The sequence below is a fragment of the Leptonotus elevatus genome, chromosome 1 (assembly GCF_054856555.1).
Source record: "Leptonotus elevatus isolate MCC_2025b chromosome 1, RoL_Lele_1.0, whole genome shotgun sequence".
Classification (NCBI taxonomy): domain Eukaryota; kingdom Metazoa; phylum Chordata; class Actinopteri; order Syngnathiformes; family Syngnathidae; genus Leptonotus; species Leptonotus elevatus.
This window is the reverse complement of record NC_141239.1, coordinates 49332688-49343848: the sequence shown is the minus strand read 5'-3', so window position 1 is coordinate 49343848 and position 11161 is coordinate 49332688. Positions and strand designations below refer to the sequence as shown.

At 36.3% G+C, this 11161-nt stretch overlaps 1 protein-coding gene across 1 annotated transcript; it reads right to left on the bottom strand.

The window, feature by feature from the left end:
• Window positions 1-5499: 5499 nt before the first annotated feature.
• polr2f (RNA polymerase II, I and III subunit F) lies at window positions 5500-10056 on the bottom strand. Its single transcript, XM_086080623.1, has 5 exons — window positions 9909-10056; window positions 9663-9732; window positions 9438-9568; window positions 9098-9169; window positions 5500-5871 (listed from the first exon to the last, which is right to left on the bottom strand). Exons 1-5 carry the CDS (start codon window positions 9926-9928, stop codon window positions 5781-5783), a joined length of 384 nt encoding a protein of 127 aa, XP_085936749.1. The 5' UTR covers window positions 9929-10056; the 3' UTR covers window positions 5500-5780.
• Window positions 10057-11161: the final 1105 nt, after the last annotated feature.

Genomic DNA, 11161 nt, shown 5'->3' with positions numbered 1-11161 from the left:
GAATCCAGCACCAAGCTGGGTTTTGCACATTTGTTGCTGTAGGTTTTAATGTGTAAATTTTTGTGTAAGTGGCGGGTTAAGCTTGACTCCTAATTCCCTCCACTTAATCAGCCGGGTAAAGACAAAGCAGGCCATTGAAGGGGAACTGGGGGGAGGAGGGAAATAGGGCAATCGAGGGGAGCCTTGCTCATAGCTGCCTGGCCTGTAGCTTCACCAGGATACAAAAGAGACTCTCATAGACCCGACAGTTCTCCTGCTAGACCCCATTTGTCCTGTCATTTCTGCTGCACTTTATTAAAGAAATGCTAGCACCCTAAAAAAATGAAGGAAAGAATGGTTACCAGGGAAAGCACGAGTAATCGTTGCCAATCTGATGAGTCAGGTGTGGGACATTACTCGTGGGGCGAGAACATCAATCAGCACATCCACAAAGATATCCTGTGGGAATGTGGCAGGACACCGAGCATGCTCATAATTGCCTGAGCTTCCGACAGTTCCAAATATGGTCGTGCTGGAGCAAGCTTCCTATTCACCCGGCTTGGCTGAGCGTGATTTTATCCTCTTTCCCAAACTGAAGAGAACCGAAAACTACCAGCAACTTTTAATTCAAAACTACAGATAAATCAATGAGGCCAGTTTGAATTTTGACTCAAAAACTTACAAATAACTCTTGATTGCTCTCCCCGTGCATGTGATCCTGCCTCTTACACAAGTCAGCTGGGATAGGCTCCATCTCGCCCGTGACCCTAATGAGGACAAGCACTATAGAAAATGGATGAATGCAGTGGATGGTTCTTGCTTGTAATAAGCAGATGGGCCTCGGTTGACCCACTTTAGCTATAACATTCATGGACAACTTAGGATTTTGTTGGCGTGTGCAAACTTTGCTGCACACAATGTGATGAGACTGAATCATAACACGGGCTACTTAATGCTCATCACATTAACCGAACCTCTAAAGTCAAACACGACAGCAATTGGACAGTTTAGTATGGAAGCCCATTACCGCCAGTAAAAAAAATTATAATAATCATTTTAAAATATATATATTAAAACAAAAAATAAATATATATATTTATATATATAATTTTTTATTTTTTAACTGTCAGAGGCCTGTTTCCACAATGGCATACTAGGGCCACGTATATATATTTTATTGGGGGGTGGTATTCAGAAGAAAAAAAAAACTCACAAATTTACGAGAAACAAACTTGCAAATTTGCTCCATTATAAAGTGGCAAATTTATGAGAAAAAATACTTGTCAATTTAAGAGAAATAAACTATGCGGGGAAAAAACTCGGAAGGAACTCGCAAGAAATACATGTAGCGTACACGGATGTTTGTGCCGATACTATCCAGGTCTATCCTGCCTTTTCATTTTATAAAGAGAAGAGAGAAAGAGAAAAAGCAACAACGAATCCTCACGTTAGCTCCTGGTGGATAAAAGTCAGCATCTCATCCAGACTATCGCTACACTACATTTATCTTTCGCAAGTTTGTGACTATTTTTTCTAGCAAATCTGTGAGTTTATGTTTTGTAAATTTAGGATTTTTTTCTCTCAAAAATTTGCGAGTTTATTTCTACGTGGCCCTAATATGCCGTCATGCGGAAATGGGCATATGATGGTGGAAAAGGGCATTTTTTTGGCTTAATTTTTTGGCGAATTTTGTTCTTATGTGCCATTAATGTGGTTGAAAAAATACAAGCTACTGACATTCTTAAGAGAAACCAACTATTTTGAGCAAATGGGCAGCAGTGGCTCATTCCTTGAGGGTACGGAATAAGTACGATCTATGGCAGGCTTCCCCAATCCTGGTCTTCGAGGGCCTTAGTCCCGCAGATTTGAGATGTTTCCGTCCAACAACACACCTGATTCTAAAGATCAGATTTTACTGTATTCTTTATTTATGTTGTTGTTTTTTTTAAATTACATTTCCAAAGTTAACAAGTGTTTAGAAGGGTGGGAGCTGTGTGGCACCTTCATTATGGCTCATTATGGTAGAAGTGTAACACGCCCCCCCCCCCCCCCCCCCCCAAAAAAAAGGCCTTCCCAAAAAAACTAAAAAACTAAACATTTTAAAAAAATACACCAAAAATATTTTGGAGGGGTTTGTTTTGTTTTTGTTTTTTTTACATTCTCTATTTCACGTAAATTTACCTATCATGGGTGGGTGTGAAACTGGATCGTAACAACCGTGAAAAGTGAGGGAACACTGTAAATGAATCGGGTGTGTTGGACAGCAGAAACATCTAAAACCTGCAGGATTCCGGCCCTCGAGGAACAGGATTGGCAAAGCCTGGTTTTATGGAGAGCAGTTGAAAAATATTTGAGACTGGTTGCTGGACACAGGACAGTTTGCTTTTGTGCCACATTGAGCAAGGCACCGCACTCCCCAACTGCTTATAAATGAATAAAGTTGGGAGGGAAAACAAGTAGGCAAACACGATTTATTTTTTTATATGGAGGCGTGAACTCAAACCTCTATCCTCCAACCGTGATGTAGATGTGCTAACCACATTTAAAAAGTAAACACTAGGTCTTGATTCGATTTTTTGAAAACTTGTGATTACATTTAAGAACACAGTAAGAAGAGATCATAGAGAAAAGGACAGAGCTGTGACTGTTGTAAGATCACCAGTGCCCCACAGAGAAAGAAAAAAATGTGTGACTGAATGAGCAAATGGAAACATGACTAATGGCGAATATGGCTAAGCAGCGAGCTAATGGCGTGCAGTTTGAAGATGAACGATATTAGCAGGATCCTCAGCTGCGGGCGACCTGATGCTGTCCTCACTGTGGTTAGTGCAGCTGATTGTCACATGACCATGAAAGCAGCCTGCAGTCCCCCTCAGGCACCGTCGTCTTCTCTTATCAAAAGACTTACATATGAAATCATTACCACCAGCATTGACTGGATTCATTGTCAAATCATGGCAAATAAGATCAGACCAAAGTTCCACCTTGTTTATGTGTTCTCTTCTTTACCAGACACACATGCTGTTGACACATGGCAACAGTTACACTGGCTTTTGTCGTTGAGCTTTTTTAACATTTTATTTTCTTGTCTTTTAGCTGCAATGTTTTCGCATGGGAGGCCTCTGTACTGGTTGACCTTTTCACCATGGAGGGGGACTCAGGGGGAACTCTGTGCCCCTACATGTGTTTTTTTTTAAATAAATATAGTTCTCAGGTTTTCTTTTTATGTTGTACTATGGATGTTTTAATTGCATCGCACTTTGAGCTTCTAATGCCTAGATTAGCTGCTCTCTGTAACAATTTGGCTAAAAAAATAATATAATAGCTTTTTAATTTGACAATTTTTGACTGAAACATCTTCTAATTAGTAGATTAACACGTTAGCTGTTCACAATGAGTACTCCTGCAAGCCTCTGGCCAAAAATTTTCAGACAGAATTCAGGTTCGAATTTCCCGCCCTGATAAATTCTTCTGGAACTCTCAATTTGCAAATATAAATTGGTGTAAAACATGGCTTGTTCCTTTTAAATATTTCATAACAAAAAAAATTTATATATATATATGTATACAAAATATATATAAAAATATTGCACAACATATCTCCTACAAAATGTATATGTGTCAAGATTTATTAATTTAGATGATGTACATTTTGTAAAACTGGTCAAGAAAGTGTAATTCATCTTCTTTCTTTTTTTAATGATTGTCCTTTTAGTATCAGGTTCTGGAATGATGTAAAGAAATGTATTTTTCAAAAGACTGACCATAGCTGCCATACTGTAAAGATTGAGGGTAAAAATATTACTTGGTTTGCATACAAAGACAGACATTTGCGATTGCTGGTCTTTTTATTTTGTTAGGGAAATGTCAATAAATTCATATTCATATTCACAAAGCCGTATTTCTTCAATTTAATCCATGCTTTAAAGTACTTTTGGTTCATATTAGTCATTATATAGTGTCTCTTAAATTTGTAAATGTTATGTTCTGTCTTAGTTATGTACGTTTTTTTTCTGCAAGCTTTTCATATGATCTGTTAGTGGGAGTAGGGACTTTGAATGTTGGAACTATGACAGGAAAAGGTAGAGAGCTGTTTGACATGATGCAGAGGAGGAAAGTGGACATACTGTGGGTTCAGGAGAGCAGGTGGAAAGGGAGCAAAGCTAGAAGTTTAGAAGCAGGGTTCAAGTTATTCTATCAAGGTGCAGATAGGAAGAGAAATGGAGTAGGAGTTATCGTGAAGGAGGAGTTTGTCAGGAACGTCCTGGAGGTAAAAAGAGTGTCAAATAGAGTGATGAGCCTGAAGCTAGGAATTGAAGGTGTGATTTTCAATGTGGTTAGCGGGTATGCGCCACAGGTAGGATGTGAGCTGGAGGAGAAGGAGAACCTTTGGTTGGACCTTGATGAAATGATGCAGAGCATCCTTAGAAGTGAGAGAGTTGTCATTGGTGCAGACAGAGGTGATGAGGAGGTGATGGGCAAGTTTGCTGCTGTTTGGAACTGTTCATAATTCCCTCCATCTTATGTTCTTCCATCTTAAGAAAACCCGCCCCTGTTCATGTTGCTACCACCACGCTTCACTGTTGGCTCACCCGTTTTCTGAATTTGATCAGGTGGCATTCGCAAGATGAGCCGTGATTGGTCATTACCTGAGCCCTGAGCAACTGTGATGTCATTTTCAGTTGACAGCGAGTGGCAAAATGGCTGCCCCTGAGATCAATAAAAACAGGTGGATTTTGCTGCTTAAGTCCTATTCCACAAATGCAATATTAATCTGAATACTTGGTTTAGACTAGTGGACCCGCATAGGACATACTGTTGAATAGGGGGGGAAATTATTTTGGAAATTAAACAGGTGTATAGACTCTTCATGTCATCTGTACTTTTTAGTGTATTTTTAATCCTCCATAGACAAAGCAATGACAACATACACTGACCTACTTACTGCCTACAACCTATTTCCCCCCAACAATACTGCTTTGTGTTTGTGCATGTGTTTTCATGGGAGAGGAAAGTTTGGAGGCAAAAAGCTTCAGTGCAGTTTACAGCACTCCCTCGGCTAAATGAGCAAACCAGCTACTGTACATCTGTGCGGAGGCCGCAATGTCACAAGGGTGACAAATAAATTAAATCATGAAAAGCTTCAAATGCGAGCGTTTCAAAAATTGTCATTAAAATAATACAGGACATGGAATGGGAGCCTGGAACATGAAAATGTTCCATTTGGAAATTTGAGATGACAAGATAACGCATGAAGGTCTTGCAAAAGAAACTTGTTTGTTTGTAACTCCTTAAATGCACCTCATGACTGTCAATAGCTGGAGGGATATTTGGCCAACACAAAAAAGAATCATTGATCACCGACAATCATCATTTTGTTATAACGTGAACATCTCTTTTTTACTGGAATGTGGTGACATTCATTTTACAGACATACTGTAATGGGGAAAAAATAGTTTCTTACCAAGCTTTCTGAAAGTCCCTGTGTTGTGAATAAAGTATAAAAAGGTGCAAGAACTCTACAACTTAGCAGTTTATTCAAAACATTACAACTGTTATTTTACAGGCACAATTCCACGAAACCAACATATGTAAAAAATACAGGCTTTTTATTCTCTAAAACAAACATTTATGGTACTTTCCCCCTTGAGGAGCTTCCTTACAATGTGGTTGGTTTAAACAGGCAGTGGCGAGGGTGCAGTTTGATGCACAGTCAACTTGATAGTTTGGAGAAACAAAGTCAACAGCACCTCCAGTGGGCAGCTGTCGTTAGAAGGAAGCGTGGCTTGCAGAAATGCGACTTAATCATTAATGATGAGCTCATCGCAGCCCCAGTCTTCATAACTTCCATCCGGAAGGTAGCGGCGGATGATGATGGGGATCTTTCCACACCTAGTGGATGACACAAGGATCAATGTGATCAACTAATACCTGCTCCACTTTTAGCAAACTAAGTTCTGCTAGTGGCCGTATGTTGGTTTACTGTGCTCCATATTCGGCGACACGAGACACCACATGCTCACAAAGTACAGTTTGTAAATAAGAGTGCATCTCAAGAATTCAGAATTTTATATATAATATAATATATTATATTGATTTCTATATAAGGACATTTTGATTGTTTTATTTTCTTGAGATTAATTTTGGATTGTTGTTAGCTGTAGCTATGACTATCCTTTTTTTTATTATTAAATGTTTTCCTTAGTGTGTATTTATCTATCTACTTATATATTAACTACTTTCACATTGGTTTGAACTACTGAAATAAATTCACTTGTGGAACATATTCTAATTTAATAAGATGCACTTGTGTAAAAAAAAAAATATATATATATATATATATATATATATATATATATGCCAATGCCACAAACAAATAAGGCAAGATATTAAAGTTGCAAGAGCAAAACTTAAGGCTAAATACTTCTTTCACTGTGTGTGCAATTGAATGTGTTGGTTCTTTACAAGAACTTCACAAAATTAAATCTTCTGTTGTTGTCTTACTTTAAATAACTAAACTAATAAGATTTAAATGAATGCTATATTAACTCTTTCACTGCCATTGACAGCTATAGGGGGTCAAAAATTTATTTGAACTATTTCTATTAGTTAAACATTTTTCCCACAAAACCTAAAAATATATATTATTGTGCATTGAGAATAGATATAAAATTTGTGATTAATCGTGAGTTAACTAGTGAAGTCATGCTATTAATTATGATTTTTTTTAATAATTGCCTAACGCCCTTAATTTTTAATAATCTTTTCTTTAAAAACAAAACAAATTTTAATTAAAAAAATATATATACTTTTTTTAAAGAAGATTATTAAAAATTTGGAATTTTTCATAATTAACTCCATGACTTCACTAGTTAACTCATGATTAATCACAAATTTTATATCTGTTCTAAACGTACAAAAAAAATCTAGGTTTTCATACTCTTGTTAACGTCTATAATGTCACTACAATGGCAGTGAATGAGTTAATTTGACAGTTTTTCTAATATTTCTATATTTTTGTAGCATAAAAAGTATCATTATATTATTTGGTATACTATTCAATTCATTCACAGTAAACTATTTTTAGAAAAAAGAAACACAAGGTTGATATTGACATTACAAGAATTGGCATGCATTAAGCAACAGGTGGCAAACGCATAAGAAAGGTCACTAAAGTTCTCACTGCATCATACAATAACAACACTTTCAAAAGCAAGCATTTTACAGCTGTAAAAATCTATCTAGAAAAAAAATTCTTATATTTTTAATGCTTTGGTCAGAGACTAAGGTATTACAGTTTTTCTCCATAGGTTTGGCACATTTCTTGAAAATGAGATGACATTTTCAAAACTGCAAGCTCATTTGGCCAAACAGACTTACATTTGTGCACAAACTATCAGTTCATTAGCAAAAGCACATATCTACCCCAAAACTGCTCACACATGCTTCACTCAAAGTTCCTTTCCCAAACAGTCACCACTGCAAAGATCCTTCTCAATTGCTTTGGCTCATCTGCATTCACTTAGTGCTTCTTAACTTGGATGATTTTTCACAACTCTTTGAATCATCTGCAAAAGCTCATATCTCTCCCAAAACAGCTCACCTATGTGTCAAAATCAAAAAGTAGTCAGTGCCCCCAAAATGCATCGTCCCGTTGGCATTCTGTGAGCACTGCAAGTCAAAATCATTCGATGTTTTCTCATAACATCGAACAAAATACAATTATATATAAAACTGAGGGGGAAAAATGATTTTACAAGAGCAGTAGTCAAAGTTTGCGGTTTGATATACTCCACTCACAGTCAAGGAAATTGCAACAAATTTTATTCACACAAAGTTACTTGAATGCAACAAAAGAAAGTATAAGCCGAATTCTGTATATTTATGAAAAACTAAAAACTAATAACTAAAATCATATCTCGCACACAGCGCAATTGAAGAACCAACTACTGTAACACTTTCACTAGTCTTCCCCCTTTTGACCAAAGGTTTTCATCCACGTCGCAGCCAATATTTTCCCTTGCAATGCAGCAAAAAAAAAAAACGGCGTGAATGTCTCAACCATCCACTGATCCTCTGTGATATGCCAGACTTATTTTGACAATTTAACAGATGATTTAGCATATTATAACTTACACAATGAAATCCTGCTGACATGTTTTGGAGAGGACAGCCATTAGACTGAAAAACAACTAATCCAGTTCGATCAGCAAGATCAAATCATTTGGAAAATGTGCTAAATGTAGGCAGATTGTGCTAACGGTAGGCTAAATGTACACAACAATTAGCACAGATCCACTAAAGCAATTGACTAGATGGCACAGACTTCTGACTTCAGCAACACACAGCAATAATGTTTCCGGTTACTGTTGGCCGCGTCCCAATACTGGCTTTCCACCTCCCTCATGCAATTAATCATATTCATGACAACTAATGTGGACAAATACTGCACGCACATCATCGCGCCGCGCAACAAACGCGCCTACAGTAATTTCACCCGCCCGTCGTTACAAATGTCATTGCAGTATAAAAGACTACATAAAACCATTCGTGCGAGTATTGGGACGCGGCCAATTACATCATAACCGGAAACTAAACAAAATTGATGGGTGAAAACCCGGAAGTCGGAAGTCCCGCCTCCTCCGTGGCATATAGTCCATTGAGATATGTTCTAAGACATTGGCTATTTGATGAAAGCAATGAGAAGTGCCATTCAGTTGAGACCAATTGTATGGTAGTTTAGGGATTAGTCCATGGTATTTTGAAAATGTCATCTCAGTTTCAAGAAATGTGCCAAACCTATAGAGAAAAACTGTAATTACAAGATGTCAAATAATAGCCTTCAGGATATCTGTCACTTCTGGTTTTAATATTGTTGTACACTTATGTTGTTCATATATTAATTTTAGATATAATATTTACTCATATTTATTATCTTCTTCAACCATCACGAATATGCTAGTTGCCTCAATCAACCTTTAATTTTCTTGGGTTAAGATTTTCAAGGTAGTGACTTCCAGGCCTGGAATTTGGTACTGCTGTTTTTTTTTTTTATGCTTTTTGCTTTGTTTTTAAGCTTTGGAGGACGCATTGGAACACAGATACAAACGTTACTTACTTGAGCTCCTTCATTGCAATTTGTAAGGGGTCCGTTTCTCCTTCCAGCTCCACCATGACCGGCGCGCACATCCTGTTAATAAAAAAACTACGTCACATTCAAAACAGAAACATTGAAACTAGTCAGCTGACTTTGGGTGACAGAAAAAGTACATCCTGGATTCAAGCCTGTGAACGGTACTGAATATACTCTGTTTTGGTGATCACGTTAAAACATTTACGTATATCGTATGTAGCTTCAAACAAGAGTACAATGCTGACATTGTAAAGCATTTTGACATAAAATACAATTTTGGCAACAGTTTGTAATGTATGTTCATTCAACCCAACAAAACACTTACGCTATTTGGAGAGCTCGAGTTCCCAAAACTCTGGCTCGCTCATACTTTGTCATGTATGACGTTGTTATCCTCTTCTGGTTGGCCAGATGGCCATCGCCTGCCGGGAGGATCTGTACATTTTCCTGATCTTCCTGTCCAAAAGATGCAAGAAATGTTATCAAAATGTTATCATCGCAACACGTCAAAATGAAGATGGACACAAACAGAAATCTAAAATAGTCTCACATCTTCCGCGTTTTCCAAATCATCTAATCCTTCGTCCTCTTCGGCATCATCAAAATCTCCGTCATCGAAGCTACAAAAATGGGAGAGGTCATGAATCAAACCAGCATAAGAAGAAACTATAGCAGTCACACACATAAGTTGTGGATCAGCTCTAACGCAGCCGTGCGGTTAGCACACGTTTTCTTCAAATAACTGTCAAACTAAGACGTAAACACAGTGAAATGCAACTTTTTTTACATGACTTACTTATCTTCGTTGTCCGACATATCCTGTTGAGTAACAAATATCTCAAGTTAACAGTTTCAATAATTGTATCCTCTCGTTGTAAACAAGAACTCGCACGAGTACGATGAACACATTTAACTTCCGGTTCTTGCGTGCACTGAAAAATAAATCCGGATAAACAGAGAAGTAAACTATGGTTCCGAACGTTTTGATTTTCTCACTCGTAGGAGAAATAAATAAGGCGCATCATCAACATTGCGTGTGTGTTTATGAGCTGAAGAAAAATATCCTTAAAAAATTATAAAGTAGTAAATTCAAATTACTGTATAACTGCAGCAAATACAATTCTGTATGTCGTAAACTTTTTTATTATTTCTTATCACCATAATATTTATGTATTTGTTTATTTTACGTATTTTCCTTTACGAAAGAAGAATACAAAGCTCAGTCAATCCAATTTACATGAATCACATTTAAAAAAATAAAATAATAAAAAAATAAAAACATTTAAGTATCTCCAAGACGCATTTAAAAAAAATAATTCTGCATGGATATTAATTATCAAATGACATTTCTTAATTGTTACAAATTTAAGAGACTTAAAGTAGTCAATCAAAAACAATTTGAATAAAGGTTTCGATGTTTTAAATTTACACGTATTGATATAGAATTTTCCCAATAAAACATTCAAGTTGATTTTTTTTTTTTTTTTGTTCTTAGATTCAAAAAGGGTAAAAAAAAAATTCAATATAATCTTGTTTTTTGATCCACACATAAAATTATTTTCAATATCCTTCCAAAAAGCAGCACTAATAGGGCAATCAAAAATTTAATGTGTTACACTTTCCGGTACAACTTTATAAAAAGAACATTTGTCATCAATATTTACAAAACGTGAAACATACATGTTTGTTGGGTAAATATTATGTCATATTTTTAAATGTAGTTCCGTAACTTTATTTGTAATGAAGAACAAGCTATGCTTTACTCCAACTAATATTCCTAAACTGAGTATTTAAAAAAAATTACACTCGACATATTTTTTTCAACTGTATTTCGTAAACACTAGCGCCATCTAGTGTTTTTGACGTCAGTTTCTTACAAATTAATTCTCACGTTGTGAAATTTAAGGGAGCTGTTATTTACATATTAATTGTTATATAATTTTCTCACATTCAAAAACATCTAAACATCGTAGAAATGTTAATTTAAATCTTTAATGAAGTTCAATTCAAAAAGTGAAGATCATATACTGTTCAGATTAGACACTCAGA

Excerpts from the sequence above, each read along its gene's own strand:
- polr2f (XM_086080623.1), bottom strand. The coding sequence starts at position 9,928 with ATGTCGGACAACGAAGATAA. Across the intron at positions 9,733-9,908 it reads ATGTCGGACAACGAAGATAA|CTTCGATGACGGAGATTTTG; the intron begins GTAAGTCATGTA and ends CCATTTTTGTAG. Across the intron at positions 9,170-9,437 it reads ACTCGAGCTCTCCAAATAGC|GATGTGCGCGCCGGTCATGG; the intron begins GTAAGTGTTTTG and ends TTTTATTAACAG.